The 25,948-nt window shown below is 41.6% G+C and overlaps 1 protein-coding gene across 1 annotated transcript in view; it reads right to left on the bottom strand.

Annotated features, from left to right (window-relative positions):
* NPTN (neuroplastin) overlaps positions 1 to 25,695 on the bottom strand; it is a 66,462-nt gene extending 40,767 nt beyond the window's left edge. The window contains exon 1 of the mRNA XM_061999666.1: positions 25,494 to 25,695. Within this exon, the coding sequence (XP_061855650.1) occupies positions 25,494 to 25,581 (88 nt within the window). The 5' untranslated portion in view covers positions 25,582 to 25,695. The remainder of the gene's footprint in view (positions 1 to 25,493) is intronic.
* Between the last annotated feature and the right edge of the window lie 253 nt (positions 25,696 to 25,948).

Below are 25,948 nucleotides of genomic sequence, written 5' to 3'. Positions count from 1 at the left end.
ATTGTTAAAATACCCTTCGCAAGGTCTTTATAAGTCTTCATGATATACCAGAATACAAGAAGAATGATGCACGATGGTCCAGAAGGTGTAGCTAGCCAAGTACATTTTTATGTTTCCAAGCAATTATATTTTTGTTGTTATTAATTGATCGTTATCTGCCTGAAGGACAGAATAAAGAAGTGGCAATAATATAAAGCCATTTCTAATGTGATGTTTGTTTATTGAAGACTCAATCTCATCCACCAATTGTGAGGATAACAGGTGAGGAAAGCAAAGGACTAATGCTATAAAACTACAGAAACAAATTGGTCTCTACATACAATTCTGCCAAAGAATAATGAAATCCAGTGCACAAGCAGAGCTCTTCACATTTGCAAACTGTAGATGTTAAAATTTCTATTGTAGTGAAGAATGACTAAATCCAGATTAAGAAAAAATGCTTTTTGAAAAAAGATAGATGGCATTTTAACTGGGAATGGGGGAGAATTTCAGAGCTATTAAAAAGGACAACCAAAAATTTCCCTATGCAGTCACAGAAACATATACAGCAAACTCCCTGAGTCAGAGAGCTGGAAAAGCTCTTTATTACCTAAATGTGGAGATCAGAAAAGGAGAGTGCGCAAGAAGCCTAAAGATTGAGAGTTTAAGTGAGCATAAAAGCTTAGCTTTACCACTTCTGAGCAACCTGTTTTTTTGTTAAAAAGGCTTTATCAACAAAAGACATCTTTTTAGATTATTTTTCCTTCTGCCAATATTTATGAACTACCTGCCTGCCAAAACCAAGTGAGGCCAAGTCAAACTACATTCCCGCTTTGGTATATAAACGAATCACAGCTCTACATATCTGGAATACCCCTTCCAACTTCACACAAATCAGTACTCTTTCCAACTGCAGCTATTTCCCTCATTGCCAGAAGCCAGAGAAGAGTTGGTAACAGAGTACCTCCGGAAGAGTTGAGGGTGGAAGAAGGAACGGGAAGAAGGAACCTCTTGCTGACATGTAACTTTAGGATTAAATACAGCATCCAACCAGAAATTTATACATATTACAAATGTGCAGGAATATTTAACTCTAATTTTGATCAACTGCTGACGCTTGTAGAGCCGTTTGTGTTCTACTATGGCTGGAGGCCTGCCCTGAACAGCTTAAAACTACTATTGCATGACCAAAGAGCTTCATAGCTTCCTTGCCTGCTAGAAAAAATACATAAATAACACTCTTGACTGAGAATTTAGAAACTATTATAAAATGCTAGCAGTAATATACCAGTCTAAGAACAAATAGAAAGCAGTATTTGACAAAATCATCCTTGAGGTGCGGAAATGATTGTGTTATTGATTTAAATATCCTTTTGTTACTGAAATTTAACACAAGATAAAGTAGATTGCAGAAGATTCAATGACAATGTCACTGGAGAGGCAAAGCAGAAAGAATATTGATTTTCCCAAGTTAAAGTCTGGTCTAAAGTAAGGGTTAAAAAATAAAAAGCTACATTTTGCCTTAAGAAAATGTAAATGCGTGCTAGCTGCAGAAAGGAAACATTAAACCAGTCCAGGCAAAGACACAACTAGGTTTAAATGAAAGGTAGTATTGTGAAGCATCCTAACAACACAGAAAAAGCTAATTTCCCTTAGTTTTACATACATCAAGCGTGAAGATTAAGCTCAAAAGAAGCACAAGACCATCAATATCAGGTAGCGAGGGGAGACCATCTTAAAAAAAAGTCTGCAAAGGTCAAAAAACAAGAAGCTATAAAACCCAAGAGCACAGAGGTCTGTTCAGTGATTGTCAAAGCAGGACACGTAGAAGAACACACAAAGGTAACCCAAATGAAGGAAACGTAATTTATTCCCAATGATGTTTTCAATCATGAGGAACATAACTAACAAAGCAATTTTACAGTCTGAGGAAAAGCAGCATACCTCTCCATTAAGCAAGACAATGCTCCTATCCTACCCTGATCATACCTTTATCTCATGGTAGATTCCAATTAGATGAAGAAAGAATAATGGTTTAAACATCAAAAAAAGATACACATAACATGTGGACTGTATATGTCACTGCACCTCCACTGCCCTCAGGCTTCATTTCAGTGCATTGCTTGAGAACTGCTGTGGTTTGGCCCAGAAGTGGGTCTGGCTCAGTGCTGGGGAGAGTTTTGAGCAACTTCTTACAGGAGCCATCTTTACAGCCCCTTCTTCCTCACCAGAAAGGGCTGTCATGTCAAACCATGACATATGGAAACACAGATGATCTTGGGAAGCCCACCAAATGCTTCTCAATGGGCTTTGCTCTGCCCTCACTTTAGCTTATTTTCACCTTTATTCATAGCAACAGTCTCACAACTTGAACCAGAACATCAAACTACAATAAGAAGCTCCCCTCTTCCCTCTCCGTTTCCCTACTGCATCCATCATCCAGGCACTGAAAACTTGAGCACCAAGCATCTGATGAGCACCAAATTTCTAATACTTAAGCTGGTACTTGGTCTAATGAGCACTTTTCTTCACTGAAGGGTGTTAATTAAGTGGTACATTTTTTGAGAGCAGGAAAAAAAATCCATAATTACTTTGTCAAAGTGTTGCAATTTTACCTCATTTAGGACTGAAAAAAACCCAATCTAATTAATGTTTCATTTCTTTCCAATGCATACTTTTACTAAATCAAAGTATTTTAAATTGGTCAAGCCCATAAAAAAGTGACAGCTGGAGAAGGGTGAAGATAATTCATTGGAAAGCACTAAAGAATTGTTTGTTTTCACCCACAATCTAGTAGGCTTGATGGCTTCCCATTCTTTTATCACTAGAAAATATGCTTTTTAATCATACCACTAGTAAGAGATGGGTTTACTGATAAGAGATGTGTTTAAGACTAAAGTAAGTTTTAAAGCACACTCCCTTTTTGTCAAGTATGACTCACTAGCTGCACTGGGAACCATCACAGACAGCCTTTAGCTATAATCTCCAAAATGCACCACAGCAGTTCCATAAACCAAAATAAAAGACATTTATTTTCTTGGTCTATGTTGCCTTATTCTTCAGGCAACTATAGAAGTTCCTTCAAAAACAGCACTTTCACATACATATCAGATACCCAGATAAGTCTATACCCTCTATAAGCATACTGAGAACTGGAGCAATACACAAAATTAATTCTTGTAATCTCATCTTTCAGCTTTATATAGCTGAAGGTAGGTTATGACTTGCTACAGAGAAAAAATTACCCAGAGAGCATCATACAAAATTCATGAGCTCATGATGTAGCATCAGATTCATTTCACAGAGAGGGAAACCTTAGGATTACTTTCTTCATTCCTCGTTTCTCTGTGCATTACAAACCCTGCTTGGTTTGACAAGCAAAAATTTATGGACAAATGAAATGTTTGCTGAAGTAAAACTCACAGATAAAATGGTTCTAGAGCCTTTATTGTTGCAAGCCCATCCTCAGAATATGCCCCACATAGCCAAGAGACACTTTGTTGTACACACATATGGAGAAAAGATAGTTATCAGGTTCTGAGTCATAAATCAGAGAATTCAAACTGGAAAGGATTTCTGAAGGTACTCTGGTCCAACTGCTTCACCCAAACATAAACCCCTTAGATCAGATTGAGGCCTCCAAACTGCCCCTTCATCTTATCCCTATAGTTTCACTGTGGATGCTTTTACTTAAGGATTTCCTCAGAGTAAAAAAAGTAATGCTTAACTCCACATCACAGTGACTCTCAAATTCAACTGTTATTTAATGGCCACTTGCACAAAACCTGATCTCAGTCACTGAAAAAAGCACCAAAGCACAGTTCATAGTAGCACTTCTGGGTTGAAAAGAGACTGGCTGTGTCATAGTAATTATAGGCACACAGTCCCAATTACAGGAAATTGCTTTCATCCCAAATATATTCACATTCTATAAACCATATGAGCTCAAAAACCTTCTCAAGATATCCTTCTCATATTCACACACAATTTCATGCATTTGTGGACAGTGCTTCTACTTTTGTAACAATCCCATACCTGTATGTTTGATACCATAAGGTACAACACATGAAAATTTATTCATATCTGAAACATCCAATAAGAGAAGAATAGTTAGAAGAAGAAATTAATATCTACTCCCTCATTTAGACTTCATATTTATGTCAGTCTGCTGGCTATAGCCACATATTTAAGCATAGGACTTCACAGATCTTTCTTCCCTGTTCTTTAGCTGGAAAGAGCAAAGTTCTTCAAGTTCTCTAGTACCATAAAGAGTAAAATCAGAAGAATTAACAACAATAGTGACTTAGATATTTTATAAAAACAGCTAGAAAACTGCTATTTCACTTAGTTACTGGAAAAACAATGAAACAAAACTGAAATACATTCCACTTTAAAACAGTAAGCAAAGCTTGATATCAAGATTTAATTGCTCTCTTTACTAAGGATTTATAGCTTGCCAATTTATTTACTTCTGTACAAAGGACTTAAAAGTGCTGATAACTAAAGCAGTGGTTTATATGTATACACTAACCAGATGATATACTAAGAGAAGACATTCTATTTTTGCACAAGCTTGTCCCTAAAGTGTGTTCTGCAGTCCCTGTCAGAGAGCTTGTACTCTCTAGAAATGAGCTATCTTCAATTTATAGCTTCTTTATCAAAGACTGTTTTTTGTTTTAAGTCCATCTGCTTAGAGGTATTGACGGGGGTATAAACTAGAAAGCTCCAAGTCTCTCTGTCCTGTGGATTTATATATTAGTGATTCTCTCTGCTTCAGACATCCCTGGTTGGGGAGACACTTTTAAACATCGCTGCGGACATAATAAAGCATTAACTTCTGTAAGAAGTATAGAAAAATCTCTCACTTGCTTGTAACAGACCAATGCTCTTCAAATAAACAATAACCCAGAGATGTTATGAAGCCAACTTTGATCTGCAGCACGCACTAACTTCCCCATTAAACAGTTAATGGCATCAACAGCAAGTCCATACACTTGTTAAGTGCTTTTAAAAGCAAGTTTCTTCATACTTAAAAGACAATATTAAAGGAAATCAGTTAGGAACTACTCCTAGTCATTTTTTAAGTAGCTCACATACATTGCAAGTAGCAGAGAAGACAACACCCTAACCAGAATTATATTTAGCTATGGTGGCACTTCAAACATGCTTTAAAAAAGTCTGGGTAACTTCACTGGACAGCTTATGTAGACCAAAAACCTACAAAGCACCAATTAACCAAATGAGGACAACAAAGCCATTTGAGCATTTTCAGGAAAGCAAGTTGTTCCTCACAGAGGACACATCTCAATGCAGGGCACTGTGAGCAGAACATAAGCCGATCTTAATATTAAAATATCTTCAAATCCCAAAGAGTTTTCTCATCATCGTGTTCCTGAATGCTACACTAGAAAAAGTTCCCCTGGGCCGAGTACAAACTGAAGGGCTTGGTGTTGCAGGACTGATGTCAGAATTAAGTGACACAAGACAGTTCCCATTCTCTAGTAAACTGTTTAGAGATTCAAAGAAGCCATATAAGCAGTAGAAGAAGGGTTGGAAGAGATTGCTAAAGATCATTTAGTCCAAACAAACTGCAAAAGCAAGTTCATCTCAATCAGGTCACACAGGAACGTGTCCAGACATGTTTTGAAAGACTCCAGAGGAGACTCCAAACCTCCCTGGGTAGTCTGTGCCAGGGCTTCCTCACCCTTAGAGTAATTTATGTTTAAGTGGAACTTTTTGTGTTCCAGCTTTTGTCCATTGCCCCCTATCCTGTGACAAGACAATGGAAAAAGGTGCCACCCCATCCTCTTTACACACACCTTTTAAAAACTTGTGTTAACATCATCCACTTTCTAGGCTGAACAGTCCCAGATCTGGGAAATCAGGTTTACTGATTTAGGTTTTCTGAATGTACTGATTACTTGACAACCAGGTAAAGCAAGACATTGATCTATAAACTATTCTAATCTGAAGACCAAAAAACCCCCTCATCTACAGATACTTACAGAATACGCACACAAGCTGGTTGTTGGTACTTAACCTAATGACCTGAAGGAGATGGGACCATCACTTGCCTGCTGCTAGCATGCCATAGGATGCTACACTAAGCCTCTTTAAAACTATGGAATTGTGTAAAAAATGCTGGGTTTTTTTGTGCCTGGTTGTTCTGAAGATTGTACACTGTCAGGAAGCTGGTTTGAATGCATCAAGAAGCGTTTATCAAGAGATTCCCTTCCATGGAAAATGTGTAGACTTATTTCTCAAAGATCTTTTTCCAAAGACAAAAATTGCGTCATCCTCAGAAAAGGAAGGCATTATTCTCCTGTTCTTTCCATTTATGCTTCTCCTTGGCACAACTTAGGGACAGAAAGACTTATTCATTCACGCCAGGAGAAAAAAAGCGCTAGTATTTATTAGTTTTAATTCCCTTTTAAAAGTCACTATAGAAGCAATATTGTTGCAGCTCAGAATCTCTCTGTAGCAGAAAGACACTGGAGCACAAAAGCTACCGTGTACTGACAAAAAATAATTGTTAACAACTATGAAACCACTTCCTGGAAATACAGAGGGAAAGGACTCAGCTTCACAACACAGAAATGTAGACTTACACTAGACAGAAATCTAGTGTTCACATGTAACACCAACTGAAGCCTGCATGCCAAAGATTACAAAAATTTTCAAGACCACTAGATTTGCATTTAAAGATACTGAGGTCACTATAAAAGGTTAGCGAGGATAACAAAAAATACCTCGCATTCAGTTTATTTAAAACCCTCAGACAATGACATTAGAGAGCTGAAGGTTTAAAGTACTCTTCAATTTCTGAACTTTTCTGATCCAACAAAAAAAGTGTTTTTGAGGAGACTGTTTATATTTCTCTTTAGCATAAAGAAAACACACGCTGAGACAAATCTCTTTCTTTCCTCCCTTTTATGCATTCTGCAGAAGTAAAAGCTGCTCCATCTTGTCCTTGATGGAGAAGTTGGTGCATGAAAATGTCCTGCCTTTTAAAAGAAATGCAGAATTGTTGGATTATGTAACAGGTCTCACACAATCTGTGGCAAGGCTGAGAACAAGTCATTCAGCAAAAAAACCCATTCCTTTCTGCACAAGAAGTGCTATCAGCAGAAGTTAAATACTTTTTAGGTTCAATACATTTAAAAATGCAAATCAGATTGCAACTTTAAACAGGGCATCATTTGCCTAATAAGTTTTATTTATTTCAAAAGTTTATGCTGGAGACAATTACTGCCCAACACCTGCTAACTTCCAAGTAACGTATCTCTAGCAGGTTAGGTCTTGTTTTCCCTGGTCAGACAAGCAATCCAGTGTAGGGAAGCAGCAGTGGCCAGCCTATATAGACAGGCTGCTCTTGAGAACACCATTACAGTATTTTAGCCACAGGGAAGAAGGTGGCAGGAAGGAATTGTATTAAAAAGATGCAGAGATGCTCTAATTTGTTTGACAGACCTACTCTCCTCTGTAAATTGAGAAGATTGTTTCAAGATGCATTTTTTTTTAAATAATCATAGAATGGTAGGGGTTGGAAGGGACCTTTAGAGATCATCTAGTCCAACCCCCATACAGAAGCAGGTCAACCTACATCAGGTCACATAGGAACATGTCCAGGCGGGTCTTGAAGACCTCCAAGGAAGGAGACTCCACAACCCCTCTGGGCAGCCTGTGCCAGGGCTCCCTCACCTCAATAGTGAAATAGTTTTTTCTTATATTTAAAATGAACTTTTTGTGTTCCAACTTCATCCTATTACCCCCTGTTCTCTTGATAGATACCATAGAAAAAATGGATATTCCAACCTCCTGACACCCATCCTTTAGATATTTATAAAGCTTAATAAGATCTCCCCTCAATCTCCTCTTCTCCAGACTAAACAGCCCCAGTTCCTGCAGCCTTTCCTTGTATGAAAGATATTCCAGTCACCTGATCATCTTGGTGGCCCTGCACTGGACTCTCTCCAGCACTTCCCTGTCCCTCTTGAGCTGAGGAGCCCAGAACTGGACACAGGACTCCAGATGAGGCCTCACCAGGGCAGAGTAGAGAGGGAGAAGAACCTCCCTTGACCTGCTGGCCACACTCTTCTTGATGCATCCCAGGATGCCACTGGCCTTCTTGGCCACGAGGGTACATTGCTGGCTCATGGTTAGTTTATTACCAACCAACATTCCCAGGTCTCTCTCTGCAGAGCTGCTCTCCAGCAGGTCAATCCCCAGCCTGTACTGGTGCACGGGGTTGTTCCTTCCCAGGTGCAGGACTCTGCACTTGTCCTTGTTGAACCTCATGAGGTTCCTCTCTGCCCAACTCTCGAGCCGGTCGAGATCCCGCTGGATGGCAGCACAGCCTCTGGGGAATCAGCCAGTCCTCCCAGTTTGGTGTCATGAGGGAACTTGCTGAGGGTCACTCTGTCCCCTCATCCAGGTTAATGAAGATGTTGAACAAGACTGACCCCAGAACCAGTCCCTGTGGAACTCCACTGGCCACAGGCCTCCAACTCAATTCTGTGCCATTGATAATCACCCTTTGGGTTCTGTCATTCAGCCAGCTCTCGATCCACCTCACTGTCCACTCATCCAAGCCACACTGCCTGAGCTTTCTGATGAGGATGTTATGGGAGACAGTGTCAAAAGCCTTGCTGAAGTCAAGGTAGATGACATCCGCTGCTCTCCCCTCATCTAGCCAGCCGGTTATGCACTCCCAGAAGGATATCAGGTTGGTCAAACAGGATTTCCCCTTGGTGAAGCTATGTTGACTCCCCTTGATAACAGTCTTATCCTTCATAAGTTCAGTGATAACATTCAGGATGAGTTGTTCCATCACTTTTCCAGGTATGGGGGTGAGGCTGACCAGCCTGTAGTTTCCTGGGTCATCCTTCTTGCCCTTTTTGCAGACTGGGGTGACATTGGCCTTTCTGCAGTCCTCAGGCACCTCACGTGTCCTCCAGGATTGTTCAAAAATGATAGAGAGTAGCCTAGCAATCACATCAGCCAGCTCCCTCAGCACTCTAGGATGCATCCCATCAGGACCCACTGACTTATGAGCTTTAAGCTTGGCCAACAAGTCTTTAACCTCTTCCACCCAGGGCAAGTCCTCTGCTGTCCTGGCCATCCTGTTATCCTTGCCGCACTGGGCTTCCCGAGGGTCAGCCTTGGCCATAAAGACTGAAGCAAAGAAGACATTCAGTACTTCAGCCTTCTCTGCATCCTCAGACACGAGAGCATCCTCAGCATTTAGCAACGGGCCCACATCCCCCTCACCATCCTTCTGCTGCTGATGTACTTGAAAAATGCCTTATTGCTGTCCTTAACTTCCCTGGCTAAATTTAATTCTAGAAGGGCTCTGGCCTTCCTAGTTGCACCCCTGCATGCCCTGGCAATGTTCCTATACTCTTCCCAAGAAGTCAGCCCCTGTTTCCACCTCTCATAGATGGCTGCTTTCTGCCTGAGCTGTCCCAGCAGATCCTTGCTCATCCATGGAGGCCTCCTGCCTCCTTTTCCTCCTTTCTTGCATGTTTGGACACACTGATACCAGGCTTGGAGGAAATGGTGCTTAAAGATCAACCAGCTCTCATTGGCACTTCTGTCTTCTAGAATCATATCCCATGAGATCTGTCCAAGCAGGTCTTTGAAGAGGCCAAAGTCGGCTCGCCTGAAATCCAGGGTCACAACCCTGCTTTGTGTCCTGTCTCTTCCACACAGGATCTTGAACTCTTCCATCTCATGGCTGCTGCAGCCGAGGTTGCCTCCAACCTTCACATCCCCAAGCAGACCCTACTTCTTTGTCAGTACCAGGTCCAGCAGCACACACCTCCTCGTTGGTTCCTCAATCACCTGTGACGGGAAGTTGTCATCAACAATCTGTAGGAACCTCCTGGACTGTGTGTACTTGGCTGTGTGACTATCCCAGCTAATATCAGGGTGGTTGAAGTCCCCCATGAGGACCAGGGATTGTGATCATGAGGCAGCTCTCAGCTGTTTGTAGAAAGCCTCATCCACTTCCTCCTCCTGATCAGGTGGCCTGTAGCAGACTTCTACAACAACATCACCTGCCTTGCCCTGCCCATTAATTTTTACCCATAAGCACTCGACCTGCCCCTCATCCCCACCCAGGCACAGTTCGGTACACATTAATTGCTCCCTCACATAGATAGCAACTCCTTCACCCCTTGTCAGTCTGTCTCTCCTGAACAATACATAACCCTCCATGGCTGCGCTCCAGTCATGGCAGCTGTCCCACCACGTCTCTGTGGCCGCAGTGAGGTCGTAGCTCTGCATCCGCACCCACATCTCCAGTTCCTCCTGCTAAATTCCCAGGCTGTGTGCACTGGTGTAGAGGCAAATATTTATCCCCAAGTCGTTTCTACAGTGCAGCTCAGCTTCTCCCCGTTTTGAAATGTCTATTCCTCTCAAAATATGATTTTGATGATAGGAAGGCTTCACTACCTCAGACATCCACATTACAGTGTCCATCACACTTGTATATAGGACATGCCAAGAGAAGTAGCTTTACCTTTCCCACTGCTGTGTGCCAGTACACGCAACTGCATCAGGGATCCTTACTTGGACTGGTGGTTTGATCTCACATGGCCTACTGACATCACTTAGATTATTAGTACAAATATAAACTTCCGAGGACAGCTCCTCTACAGTATCAAATGTTATCATCATTATCAAGAGATGAAATTCAAGTTCAGTATCATCCATGATTAACACAACTGGTGATTACCCACTGCGCCTCCAAAGGCCATTCTTCACAAGGTAACAAGCCAGTCAGATCTCCTCACTTTGTCCTCATGCCTCAGACAAATTAAGTGCTGAAGGAAGAACATCCCCCTCTCCCATTTCCCTCTCTCCATGGTTAAAAGGTTCATTTTTTGAGCTTCTGGGTTTTCTAGATAAGAAACTCAGACTTACAGCTTTAAACATAGCCCAGAGCCCTCTTCAGTAGGCTCCCCTGCTCATACTTGTTTTGCAGCAAAATCAGCAATCCAATTGAGGGACAAGCAGATTTGGACTCTTAAAGCAGGCCACATAAAAGGGAGCTGATATAAGATACAGAGAAACCCCTCCCTTTGTTCATTAGTCATAGTTTGACATGACAGCCATTTCTGGTAAAGGGGAAGGGGCTGCAAAGATGGCTCCTGTAAGAAGTTGCTCAAAACTCTCCCCAGCTCTGAGCCAGATCCACTTCTGGGACTGAGTCAATTAAGACACCTCGACAATCACTTTTTAAGAAAAAGTTGGAAGAGGAGGCTTCTTCTTGTTTCTTCCTTCTTCTGTCCTTTCTTTCTCTTCCAGCTGGTGGTGGTGCAAGGAGTGGGAAGAGAGAGAGAGGCAACCATGCGGACTCCAGGGTCAGTGAGGAAAGAGAGGAGGAGGAGGTGTGCTGGAGCAGAGACTCCCCTGCATCCTGCAGAGAGGGCTGGTGAAGCAGTGATTTGTTTGCATTTTGTTAAAGATCCTACATCCAGGGCAGTGATTCTCTTCATGAAAGACCTCATGCCAGGGATAGTGACTATGCCCAGAGGAGGCTGTCCCCCATGTGAGGGACCCCATATTCACAGAAGCTGTAACTGTGGGGAAGAACCCATGCCAAAGCAGCTCCTTAAAACTATGCCCAGAAGAGGTCATGTCCTGTGGGAGGGACCCTGTATTTGTAGACGCTGCAACTGTGGGGGAAGAACCCACGCCAGAGATGTTCACTAAGGACTGTGTCCCATGTGAAGGACCCTGTATCTGCAGAAGCCACAGCTGCTGGGAAGAGCTCACACCAGAGAAGTTTGTCAAGGACTGTGTCCCATGGGAGGGACCCCATATCTGAGCAGGGGAAGACTGCAAGGAGTTGTCCTCATCTGAGAAGACAGAAGCAGCAGAGACCATCTGTGAGAGACTGACCACATCCCCCATTCCCCACCACCCTGAGCCATTGAGGGGATAGAAGGTAGAGACATCGGAAGCAGTGAGCTGGGCCCTGGAAGAAAGGAGGGATCGGGGAGGGAGATCTTAAAGTGCTGGTTGTCATTTTCTTATCCTACTCTCTTTTTGTATTTTGTTCAGTTCTGTTTCTCGTAGGTAGTAGAATACTTTCCTACTTTCATCTCCAAGTTGAGTACTGGAGTCTGTTTTGTCCAGAACTGTAATTAGCAGCCAGCTCTCCCTGCCCTTGTCTCAATGCACAACATTCTTGTTTATTTTTTTCCCATTTCGTTCAGGCCTCTGCCATCCTAATGAGGGTGGGAGTGAATGGGGGGCACTGAGCAAGAGACTGTCATGGTGCTTCATGGCTGACTGGGCAAAACCACAACGACTATAAAGAATAAAACTGACACGGCAACATCACCATACTACCAATACTAATTATAGAGGGGAAAAAAAAATAACCCAAAACTGTACCTGCTACAATGCTTCTGCAAGAATGAAAGAAGTGGAAATTCTCCTCATTTTTTGAACTCAGCAGCAGCACCATCACATCACCAATACAATGCATCTTTGCAGATAGCTTGATGGGTGTAATAACTAAGACCTTAAAAGGCAAGAATTTGAGATGACTTCACTATAAAACTGATGAGATACAAAAGAAAGTACCACAGAGAAGTCAGTGGCAAGATCTGGCATACCTTAATGAGAACCCAAGTCCAGTCTGCTCAAGATACCAGGGAATCCAGACACATAGCTGAGCTGTATTTAAAAGAGTGTTTAAGAGACTTTTTGGTGTTTGAGAAGAGCATAAATGGTGACCTAAAGAATTTAGTATCCTCATGTGAAAAAGGTATTTCTATTTTATATCACAGCACTGTTAAAGAGCTCTCATTAAATAACATGATACCAACACTAAGAAGTTTTTCAACTTCAACAGAAATATTGAAAGAATTTATTCTGTAACACATGTAGTGATCTTTTCCAGCCTTCAAGAGTTTGTTGCTAAGTGTTTTCCTAGACCAAAGGGGATGTTTTCATTGTAATCTTTGAGCAAGCTTACATTTCCACAAAGAAAACAAAGTTTTATTTAGCAGTTTTCCATCTCCAAGAGTAAAGAGCTCTGCTTCAGTTTGCAAAGAAGACAACAGTGTAACATTTGGGAAAGCCTTTGAGATTTCTAAATCCACTTCATTTTGTCACACTGAGGCCCCAAAACAGGAGAGCAGCCATGCAGGACAAGACCAGGTTACTATTTGGTAGGTGTTGTTAAAAAGGATAAATCATCTTTGCAGTTAATTTGCTGTCTAGAAGAGGCATAAAGGGATAACAAGAAAGAATGTGATCATGCTTTGTCACTGACACGTAGGCCACCGGCAACTGTAACTCCCGGACACTTACTGGGTACTAAAAAGCCACATACCTTATAGCATCTACTTAAAGCAAGATTTGAGAAGATGGAGGTACAGGAAAAGAGAACTGTATTCATCCATGCCCTTTTACAGTTCCTGCCCTGGTCGTTATTTCTAGTTTTTTAAAAGCTATTTCTCTCTCTCCTGTCATTTTTTGCTCCATTCTCCCAACTAATTCCCTTCCTAGAAATCAAAATGGACTTTTTTTTTTTACTCCATATGACTCAAGATTGGGGTCACTAAACTGATCCTAGTATTGCCAAAAATAGGAGCTTTGGAAGTCTGAGATCCAAAACATGCAGTTTTGCTTATGAGCACTACAGAATCTGTAGCAAAGAGCTGAAAAACCTATTAGCTAAAAAAATTAACAAATTAAGCTTGAAAGTAAGCATCAATGCTGTATATCTCATGTTCAAGTAGCCTCAAAACTGTCCCATCTACAAACAGTTTGTTTTTTTAAAACAACCAGAAAGAGAATGTTGGACTACCACACACTATGCTCTCTGCCAAAGCTACAGAAGACAAAATTGGGGAAAGTTAAACTATAACCAATCTAAACATAAAAAATACAATAGAAAGAAATTAAAGCATTTATATTACCATCATATTTGACAGCCAACAGAAAAGCTCTCAGTACCAGGTGGTTAGAGCCAGGTATTCAGATATCCTTCCCAACCATTTTGCATAAAGAATTCCCACAAAAAGGATAAAGCTCAAATAATTCCAAAAATACAAGGGTCTGAGGCAATAGCACTTACACTGTAAGGGGAAATCCAAAGATGAATACCACCTAAAAGCAGCATATGATAGTTGCTAGTCATCTACAGAAACACAAACCCAAACACAGTAGACGGAAAAGAAGATAACTTTAGGAAATGCAGTGTTCTGAAAACACTGGTGTTGGACCAGAAACTGATTGTCATCCCCAGGCCTGAAGTAAAAGGGCAAATACCTCAAATTAAAAAAAAAAACACCACACAACACACCAAATAATTGGCAGTGTCAGTTTTTAGATTATGAAGACTACACAGGCACCAAATATACAATTTCTTAAAGTAAAATGACACACAAAGAGGGGGTAACCCGAATGTATTTTTCTTTTGGTACAATTGCTCTATGTCAGCACTAAAAAACTCTCTGCAATTAGGAAGTACCTGCACCAAATCCTTCACATGGGGATGGGTCATATACATCGTAGCAGACAAAAACAGCTCTGCTCACTTTGTCAGACTTTTTATTTTCTCCTCAGCATGAAAATGTACAGAGTGGGGAGAAGCCAAAGCAGGCAAGTCCTAGCTTCCCAATATCCATAAATAGTGCAGAGTCCATCCAGAGCCAACTTCCAAAGACCAGGTTCAGACTGGCCTTGAATCACAACTCAAAGAGGCTCAGCCACATCTGGATTTTGAAAACACTTCCCCAAAGCAACTCTCTGCTTCTCTCTTCAAGTGGTAAGCCTCAACAGCAACCAGCTACTGAGCTTGCTGTTTATGTAGCCTGGCAGTCATAACAGGAGGAAGGAGTAAGCTGCAGAACTTGTCTTACCATATGCAAACACTGAATAAAATGGTATCTCCAAATAAGGACCTCCATAATAATTTGCTAGAGTTATTAAGGTAATCTATCACAACTATAAACTAAACTGCCTACACTGCAAGTCCTCTGCTATAAACATGTGAGATGTGATAAAGTCCCGTGCTTGGAATAAAAGTTTACTTATTTGGTGACTATCTGGCTTAAAACCACAATTCATACATCCTATTACTACCACTTACTACACTAAATTCAGTAGACTTGCTTTCTATACATATATATTTCTTTCCCCTATGTCATTAACTCCTGGCTTGCTTTGATCACAATCTTTTCATTCTCTCCTCAAATTTCACTTTTTTCTGCTAAGCACTTCCCTTTCTAAATAAAGATTACACAGCACTGTACAGAGTAAGAATCAGCGTAGAACTAAGAAACACTTCAAGTTACATACTGTAAGTTTTCTCATTCCAAACTAGACTCCAAAAATCGTAGAATCACAGAATAATAGAACAGTAGGGGTTGGAAGGGACCTTTGGAGACCATCCAGTCCAACTATCCTGCCAAAGCAGGTCCACCTAGATCAGGTTACACAGGAATGTGTCCAGGTGGATTTTGAAAACCTCCAGAGAAGGAGACTCCACAGCCCCCCCGGGCAGCTTCTTCCAGTGCTCTATCCCTCTCATAGTAAAACAGTTTTTCCTTATATTTAAATGGAACTTTTTGTATTCCAGCTTCATCTCATTAACCCTTGTCCTATCACTGGACATTGCAGAAAAAAGTGTTGCCACATCTTCTTGACATGCACCATTCAAATACTTTTAATTATAAATAAGGTACCCCATCAGTCTCTTCTTATTTAGGCTGAAGAATTCCATATCCTGTAGCCTTTCCTCACAAGGTAGATGTTCCAGTCCCCTGTCATCTTGGTGGCCCTGCAATGGACTCTCTCCACTGTCCCTCTTGAGCTGGAAAGCCCAAAGCTAGACACAGGACACTAGATGAGGCCTCACCAGGGCAGAATAGAGGGGGAGGAGAACCTCCTTTGACTTGCTGGCCACACTCTTTTTGATGCATCCCAAAATGCCATGTGTGCATTAATATATTATCACACTTCTACAAACATCATTTTAGCCTGGAGAAGAGAAGATTGAGATGAGACCTTATTAGTGCTTATAAATACCTAAAGGGCAGATGTCAAGAGGATAGGGCCAGTCTTTTTTCCGTGGTGCTCAGTGACAGGACAAAGGATTGTGGGCACAAGCTGGAACACAGGAAGTTTCACTTGAACACGAGGAAAAACTTTACTGTTCAAGTGAAGGAGCCCTGGCATAGGCCACCCAGAGAGGTCATGGAGTCTCCTTTTCTGGAGATTTCCAAACCTGTCTGTAGAGCTTGACTGAGGTGAACCTGCTTTAGCAGAGGATTAGACTGTAAGATCTCTAGACATTCCCTCTGACCGCTTTAATTCTGTGATCATACAGATACAGAATATCACAAAATGTAAGAGTGGAAGTCAGCAACTTGTAACCTTGGATGCTTAAAGCAAAGGAGAGAGGACAAAGCAACATTTAAGTTCCCTGCAAAAGTATGCATTAGGTAAACTATACAGAGGGTAGAATATCTGAAGCAGAAGCGATCAACCAAATTATAACAAACAGAAATTTGCTACTTTAGCATCACTTAATTAATTGTTAGGAGTTTTGAATGAATATGACAGGAACTCAAATACTTTAACATTTACAACTGGAACCTACTAATATAGATTATCCTAGTTAAGTACCACAAAACATTTCTAACAAATTAGCTCCCACTCAATGAAATCCAAGAGTGATCAGCCGATACAGTGTCTACTCAGTTTTTAAAAATGCACTCAAGTAGCTGTTTTTTCAAACCCCTGCTGTATCCCTTCACCCAATTATTTAAGTCTGCCTTTGGTCTGCCATGATGTCTGTTGGAAGCCTACTGCATTGCCAAAATCCTTGTCAAGCTCTTTTCTAGGCATTTAAGTTATATTTTAAAGTTTAAAAAGATAAAATTGATTATTTGTCAGTTTTACCAACCCCCCAGAATTAAATCCTTTTTTCACCATTTTTACTCCTGAAGTTTTGGACTGATTGCATATTTTCATGCCTTCACTTTTCTAGTCCATTATATTCCCTTCCTCCCATTTTCTCTCTTCAATATGCTTGTTAGAAAATGAATTTTGTTTAGTTTTCCAAACAAATGCACACATATAGTGGGTTTGTGTGGCCAGGTTTTGGTAGTGGGGGGCCACAGGGTCGGCTTCTATAAAAAAGCTGCTGGAAGCTTCCCCTGTATCTGACACGGCCAGTGCCAGTCACCTCCGAGACCTACTGCTGACCAAGGCCGAGCCAATTAGTGATGGATGCCTCTGGGATTAATATATTTGAGAAGCGGAAGAACTGCAGCAGAAGAAGAGCGAGAACAACATCTCTGCAGTGAAGAAGGAGGGGGAGGAGTACCCAGACACTGGAGCAGAGCTTCCCCTGGGACCTGTGGTGCAGTCCATGGTGAGGCCCTACCCCTGCAGTCCATAGAGGCCATGGTGGAGCAGAGATCCACCTGCAGCCTGGAGAGGACCCGACATAGGTGTTAGCCTGAGGTAGGCTGTGACCCTGTGGGAAGCCCAGGCTCAAGCAGGCTCCTGTCAGCACCTGCAAACCCATGGAGATAGGTTTACTGTCAGAACTTGTGACTCCATGGGTGACCTACATTGGAGCAGTTTGTGAAGGAATGTAGTCTGTGGGAAGGACTCACGTTAGAGAAGTTCATAAAGGACAATTTCCTGCAGCAGGGCACACACTCTGTACTAAGGAAAGTGTGAGGAGCAGCAAAGCAGCAGCAAAGACCATCTGTGAAACTGACCATAACCCCCATTCCCCTCCCCTGCACAGCTGGAGGGGAGGAGGCAGAGACTCAGGAGAAAGGAGAGGTAGGGGGAGGCCTTTTTAAGATTCAGTTTTTAATTCTCATTTCCCTACGCTGATTCACTGTTAATAAATCAAACCAATTCTCCTCAAGTTTGAGACTGTTTTACCCATGATAGCAATTGCTGAGTGATCTCCTTTTCTTTATCTCAACTCATGAACCTTTTGTTATATTTCTCTCTCCCTTGTCCAAGTAAGGAAAGGGAGCAATAAAATGGCTTTGGTGGGTACCTGGCACACATCCAGGGTTAAACCACCACAATATGCTATAGGGAAAGCCAACATGATCTCTCTAGGTGTACTCAAAGCTAGTAATAATTCACAAAATGTCAGAAGTAGTTACATTACTTAGCTACCCTAAGTAGCACTTTGGCTTAACAGATTGTTTAATGTAACGTTTTTAAACATATAATGTAAAACAAGTCTATATGAATTTGAGCAATCTAAGACTTTTTTTTATTATTTAAACCAGAACAGGACACTATGATCTAATTTTCCTTTATAAAAAGGTCTCATAATGCAAATCCATTTAGTTACCTACCACCTTGGCCACTTTCCTCCTCCTCATATTCTTTAAGAACATCCCTGCCCCTGCTTTTTCTTTGAGTTATCAAAAGGCCTCCAGCCTGCTACCTAAAGCTAACAGTTGTGAGAAACATCATGTTCCCAAGACAAATCTTACATGCTCAAGTTCCAAGACAGACACCATGCCTTCCTCTCTCCTTCAAAAGCAGCTGCAAAGCAGAGATCTCTGCTATCCCACCCTGTTTCAATATCAAAGCCATTAAGAAAAGGATAAAGGCTCTCCTATTCTACAGGTCTTCAATAGGGTACCATTCAGAGTCATATTTACTCCTCATCTACTTCCCAGGATCAGAGCCTATTACGTTGACATGATAGTGCCATTTTCCACTCAATTCTGAATAGGAATGGTGGGGGAAAAAAACCCAAAAATAATCCCATCTCACTTTAAAAGAAACTTCTCACTCTTAATTATAGCAGTGTTCTACAGCTTCTGGCACCATACGATACAGAAACCTTCACAGCTTCAAAAGTTATTGTCTTTATTCTTGAATGAGTTTGCATCAGTGCCTAAGTGGTGACTTCAACCACACAGATGACCCAAATAAGCTTCATGCTTATCAAGGGGGCATGAATTTTTAAAAGTCCACAATAGTTATCTTAATAGAGGATAAATACTTTGAAGTTCTGACACAGATACTGATATTCAATCCAGGATGAAATTGTATTTAGTTTAGACACAATTTCCTTCAACACCAAAAAACAAAACAAAAAAAAAGCCAATGCAGTATAAGACACCAAAGCAGCACTTAACTTGATATGTTAAATTTATTTTCACTATAAGTAAGAATTTTGAAGACACATAAGTAATGTTTAAGATTATTGCTATTTGAACAACTGAACCATTATATGCGATATGGAGTTTTCATAACTTAAAAGTTCTGTTCTAACAGCCATTTTCCATTCTCCGGTTTTATACAAATCTGGTTTCATATTCTAGAATTAACTGGGAAAAAAAATGACAAGCCAGTACAATCATTATAAAATACTGATAAGCAGCTTGTCCTAAGAAGTTTGACTGAACATGCAACAGTTATCCTCAAGCATCTAATGGACTGTGTGCAGGATCAGATGCTAAATCTGCACATTCAGTCCCCAGCTCTGGCAGCAGGAGCTGCATCTTAACCACTGGCGGGTTTCTGCAAACAACCTCAGCACAAATTTGGCATCAGCAAAAGGCTCAGGTGCATGGGAAAGACTGGAGGGAACCGATGCCATCACATATGCCCTTTAAAACAAAGTATGATCATAGTGATCAACAGTCTTGGGAAAGAGCTCTAAAACCAGATTATAGGTTGCTTTGTAAAGATTGGTGGTGCCAAGCTGCTGGGTTCAATTCAACTCCTGCAGAACTCATGGATGATGAATCAACAGAAAAGGGCAGGTAGTGCCCAGGTTTGAAATATTAAAACAGAGGACCATGGAATTGTGAACCAGTCAATCCAATTTCAGTATCCAGAAAGAAGAAATCAGCTTGGAAATATTAAAAAATTGAGACAGGCTTGGGGAATGGAAGAACCAAGCTGTACCACCTACCTGTGGTTTGATACAACTTGCCCATGACAGTCTGACCTTCTACCATAAAGTTAATCAAAAAAAAAACCAAAAAAACAGAAACCCAAAGGTGACCCTAGGGGAGAAATAACAGACGTAGTTTTACTAATTTTAGTAAAGCTTTTAATACTGCCCTATACAAGAGCCTCACAACCAAAATTAAAATCTCATTAATGTAGCTTGGTGTACCATGTGTACTTTTTAAATGAGACAGTACATCAACAAGTAGATGGAAAAGAAAATGAAAAAACACTGATGATGGCCTAAAAGGTCTCTTAGGCTGATAAAACCAAAGTAAGCTAAAGCACTGGTATATGCTCAAGAAGATAAAATAGGACTTTTGACAGCTGAGGCAAGACATCAGAAGTGAGATGATACTTTGTAAGAACATCTAAGAACTATTTGGTTCAGGCAGTAAAGGAATGCAAAGTAGCAGTCCTACAACATAAGGTAAGTATCTGACTACCATAAAGGATCCAACTGGATATGAGTAAAAAATATTTTACTGTAAGAAGTCATTTATCTTGTGACGCAAATGCCATATGCAAAAAACATTGAGGGATCCTTTCACTCCACTGAAACTTGGTCTCATCCCAACTGGAAGCACAGTCCAGTTTTCACATATCAAGAAAACATGACTAAAGAAAATTCAAGAAAAAAAGAAAAAGCACTAGAACAGTCAGGAAAATACAATTTACTGAGAATGACCACAACAATTAACCTCAAGAGGCACAGAAAATAGTTGCTGATGAGAAGGCATCACTCTCCTCCCCATTCTAAATTGCATGGCTAAAAGGAATAAAAAGCCTAAAACTATTGGAAAGCAGGAATAGGTTGGAATTACAGAAGAACCTTCCAGTTAATGGATAAGCAAAGTTTATCTAACCTTCAGTCTTCACAGTGGGAGCTGCAGCACCTCCAGCACATGTAGTTAATAAGAGTTTGAACATTCTGGCTTTACAATCAGAGGATGAATCATGGGCTAATATTGCCCTTCACAATGTAAGTTTTTACAATTCCCTCCTCTAAAGTACTACTTATGGCAAAAGAGTCACCTCATTGTGAATAAAAGAATGCACTTCATTCATGAATTCAAGAAGAAGTAGTCTTCCCACAGTAGTATGTTGTAAGGGCCAGCTAACACTCACTCTATTTCATCATTGAAATCATTGAAGTCCCACCGAGTCCCTTCCTTTGAGTTCTTTCTCAAGAAAACTGTAACTATTGCTTGAAATGTCAATAGCAGTTATTGCATCTTTACCTGTTAGCTGAGATCGGTCTGAATTAGGTGCAACTTTGGAGTGTATACACTGGTCCCTTGAAAAAAGCCTGAATCTGTTAGTTCTTTTGTGGTAGCTTTGTTGTGGTTGCTTGAAAAATTTTGAGACTTTTTTTAAAATAAGTAACAAGACATGTGGATTGACTCTGAATTGTCACAAGAGGTCTCAGATAAGATTGTAACTGGCATGTCTTGAAGGGATGCAAATAACCCAACACGGCCAAGACAAGAATTAAGATAAGGACCCCCACAGAAGACTACTGAAGATCCACGCTGTCTGTGAAACAACTATGTAAACGTGATCCTGGAACTAATTAATATGTTTAGTTATTTCTGGAAATGTAATGTATATGTATGTAAAAGGGTAATATAAGCTGTGACTGATGCACCATATAGCAAGCGCTTTAGGTGGTGGGATCCCCCATGTGCCCAGTGCAACAATAAAGAATGTCTGCGTTCTAAGACTTAAAAGAGTTACAGGGTTCTTTAAAGTACCAACCTATACAGTAACAACACATTAGTCATATTGCTTGCATTTAACTTTCCTATACGTGAGTTGTAGGAGGACGGAGAATAGCAGTGGTGGGAAAGAGAACAGAACTTTGAGCATTTTCCTTGATGCTCAACCCACACTCATGCTCCACAAATGCTGTATGAAACCGTTTCTTAGTTTTATCTGGGGACTGGTAAAATCATGTCAGAACACCATCAGTGCAAACTGAATGAGAATCAGTAGTCAGAAACAGCATTACAAGGATAATAGGAAGGTTTTCCACTTTGTCTTTTAAGAAACTCGTTCTAAGAGGTTATTCTTTCCTGATTTTATGGTCATTTCTACATTGGTTTCTGCCAATGAAAAAGCCACACTCTGTTTTTAGCCAGTTAGTTGGCTCCTTCTCATTCATCTAGAGGATGAAGAGAGCAGACTTGAACAAGTACCACACAATTTGCTTTTATTTCCACTTATCTACCTTTAAATAACTCCAGATATTTGTCAGCTTTCAGTTTCAAAAATGTGATGACCTTTAAGAATTCCCTCTTTTACATAATATATGATGTCTGGTTTCAAGGGCCCTTTGCTGGATTAAAGCTCTGGAAATGGAAAAACTTGAAAAATTGCTAGCAATTCAGGTCACATGTTGGTGTGCTGAAGAAACTGCAGATTTCATAGGGGCGGTCCAAGCATCAATTTTAGACAACAGTAAGAACACAGTCATATTCCTTTAAATTGAAACACTCTAAGGTGATAGTATTAATATACTGAAGTTTTTACTTTTAAAAAAGCAGCTGGAGAAACAAAGATATAACGAAGGTTAAAAAATAGCAATGGGAAAAGGCATGTTAACCATCACCAAACAGCAAATCAAGCACCATTCTGTAAGGCCAACACTGCTTTGAAGGGCTCAAGTGATTTTCTAACAAATACCAGTTGGAAACTACAGGTTTAGTGCATATCTTCTTGACAAGATGGCTTTTTCCAGCTGTTACTTCTCATGTTTCCTCATTTCTCTTCTAATCCTCCTTTCTGTCACTTCATCTAAACTTTGTGCTGGATACAAGCAATGAGCTAATGCACATCAGCAATGCAGCCTCAAAGAATCTGACAAATTTCTCAGAAGAATATTCAGAAAAAGTTACATTTCTGACATGCACATTTTTCTGTGATCTTTAGGTGTTTATGCAAGGGCTTTAAAAATAATTCACACATGTCTAAAACCTATTTTCAGTTTTAGTAATTTTAAATCTATAGGTGAGTCCGATTCAAAATATTCTGAATTACATTAACTCTGTCACCGGCAATTCAACAGCGGTCTCTTGTCATAACCAGAAAAAAGGCTGCTTCCCACAGACACTTGGGATTCTACTGAATATGTGCCAGGGGAGTGGTGACCTGCCCTGCAGTTTCTTAATGTTAATGCAGTACATTAACACTCCTTTATCTTCCTAAGCTCACATGCTGTTACTGTATGTTCAACAGCACTTGGAGTATCACCTTGCACTACAGATGGCTACATCTCACTAATGAATAATGCAATTCTTACATATACGTATGGGAATCCTTCTGTATGTCTTCAAAGCACACAGCAGTGCAGTAGATATGCTTGTTTTTAAAGCTGGCATTGACATACTTGCACATGCCCATTCAAAGCACAAACATAATTTTCCTAATGACTTTCAAAGTGTACACACAATTGGGGAAGTGGTTGTACCTCGCACCAAAGTAAAAGTGGAATTCTTCTATTTCATAAAGCATCTCATTGGACATTATTTGCTGAAAGAAAACAGCTCCTCTGCGGCAAGGCCTATGATCTTTAAATTTCTTTCCCTCTGTTACAATAGCATTTAAATTGGATTAAATATTCAACAGCAGCGATAAACCTTATTCGGAAAGACATCCACCTTTCACTTGGCTTCAAAGTGCTGAAATTTTAGGCACCTGCGTAAATCCCTACACAGCACAAATACTCAAGAGGGGTTTTTTTAGCATTTAATTGCTTGGATGACCCTAGTTAACCAAATACAATACACCTGGGGTCTGCACTCTTACCTCATGCCAAGAACTGCTATTGCTTGGTTAGCTTCAGGTTATGAATGGAAGTCATGATTAAGACACTGAAAAGCTAAAGGCTTCCATGTTTCCCAAAAATTTATTTCATTGTTGACCTCCAGCCATGTAAGTACTGTCAAACACCAAATGTCTGCACTGCCTACCAGCTATTTAGAATTGTTATACCAGCTGCCAGCATTTGACACCTTGCCTACTAACTCTTTGCAGGAACAGCTTCAGTCACACAACCCAATTAACTTGCTGTCAGAAGGTTGCTAACCTCACTCCAGCTAAATACAAGGAGAAACAGCACAGGCAAATTAACCCTCATGATGATCTTCAAATGATGCTCAGTTGGCATACCCAACATAGGAAGCAGCATCTCTCCAACAGAGAACCAGACTTTACCCACAACTCTGACTCTGCCCAACTAGCACATTCCTGGGATCTAACTGAATTCAGATCCCTAATTCCCACTGAACTCCAGTGGTATTTGCCCAAATTCTTTTAGGCTCCACAAAATGTCCTTCATATTGCAGAAAGCCTGCAGTTTTCATTCATATACTGTGTATGCCAAAGCATCTTCTGCTTGTTTGAGAAAGACGTGAGACTCAGAGTTCTGATTTCAGACTGCAAAATCTGCACAGACTAAGGCAATAGTTCTATCTGGGGTCTTTAAGAGATTATTTCTTTCAGCTTCATCACTCCCATCATTGGCCAACAGGCTGAAAGCAAATGCTGTTCCCTGTTTCTTCTACAGCAAACAGCTAACAAAGCTGACTTCATAATGCAAGGCAAAATTCATTCAATAGAAGGAAAATGCTAAGATCAAATAACATCTGCAGAGCAAAAAGCAGAGAGAAAGAAGGATGAAATGATGAAAACTTGTATGGGATTGGGATATCAATAAGGTATCACTTCTAGATGACTTTTCCCAATGCACATAGACTGGAGTGTCTTGTGAGCCTACCCATTACATTACTGAGAGGCCAAAGCATCCCTGACATTAGTTTTACCATGATGCTGCAGAAGAAGCCACTCCTGAAAGACAGTGCTAGGGCAGTTCTGGAGTAGATAAAACCTGCCTTCTCGTGCCTTCAGATGGCATGATAAGATATGCATTTTTATAAGTGCTGCAGGACCTTCCTTCAAGTAGGAGGCTCAAGCTTGGTTAGGCCAGCCTCTTGGCCCTACCTCGTTCTGCCACTAATTGTCATGCACTTGGCTGCAAACTCATCAGGGAGGAGGCATGCCATGCTAGATTTAGCTCATGATATCCTACAAGGAAGAAAAAAGGGTTTGGGTTGGTTTGGGGTTTTTCCTTCTTTTATGCTCCTATCAGAGGACCTCTTCAGTTGCTAAGGAACTAAGGGTTTATTGCATTATAAATGTTTTAAGACAGCCCGGCAGATGATGGTTTAGTAGGCGGGAGAAGATGAGGAGCTGTTCCATTTTACCAGCAGCACAAGATGCCTCAGCCGAAACGAGGCGGGGGCAAGGGATCGACACAGTACGGCACTATAAGCCCCCCTCCCCCCCTTTCTCCTAAGGGATCCGGAAACACAGACGGGGATCCCCTCCAAACCTGGGGTCGCCGCCTTCCCTCCCACTCCAGGTTCCCTCGGAGGACGGCTGCGGAGCCCACGGCCCACCCCTTCGCTTGACCCTCGTCCCCCGCCTTAGTCGCCCCGGTACGGACGCCCCCTCCCGCCCCGCCTCACCACCCTCACCGTTCTGCGCCGCGGCGGGTCCCGGCAGGAGCGCGGCCGTCGCCAGCAGCAGTGAAAAGGCGGCGGGGAGCGGCCCAGAGCGCGGCATCCTCCTAACCACGGCCGGGGCTGAAAGCAGAAGGAAGGGGGCAGTGGGAGCGAAGCAGCTCTCACTCCGTCCTTCTCCACCGACCTCCTACCGCAGCACCCGCTCTCGCGACGCCGCCGTCACCTCTCGCGAGATTTCAAGGGGTGGGGGGAGGGGCTGAGGCATCGTGCGGGGCGGGGGCGACGCGCGTGCGGCGCCTTCTGGGGGGAGAGTGGTGTAGCGGGTCACGCCGGCCGCCCTTCTCGGCAGCCATGTTGCGGCTGTTCCCTCAGGCCCTGAGGGGCCTCGGGCTACAGCCCCCGGCCTGCCCTCCTAAGGCGCCGAGCTCCCGGGCTGGCGGCGGGAGAGACAGGCGAACGCGGAAGCG

Source organism: Colius striatus, chromosome 7, assembly GCF_028858725.1.
Source record: "Colius striatus isolate bColStr4 chromosome 7, bColStr4.1.hap1, whole genome shotgun sequence".
Taxonomy (NCBI): Eukaryota; Metazoa; Chordata; class Aves; order Coliiformes; family Coliidae; genus Colius; species Colius striatus.
Note: the sequence above shows the minus strand (reverse complement) of the source record. Positions and strands in the feature narration are given on the sequence as shown.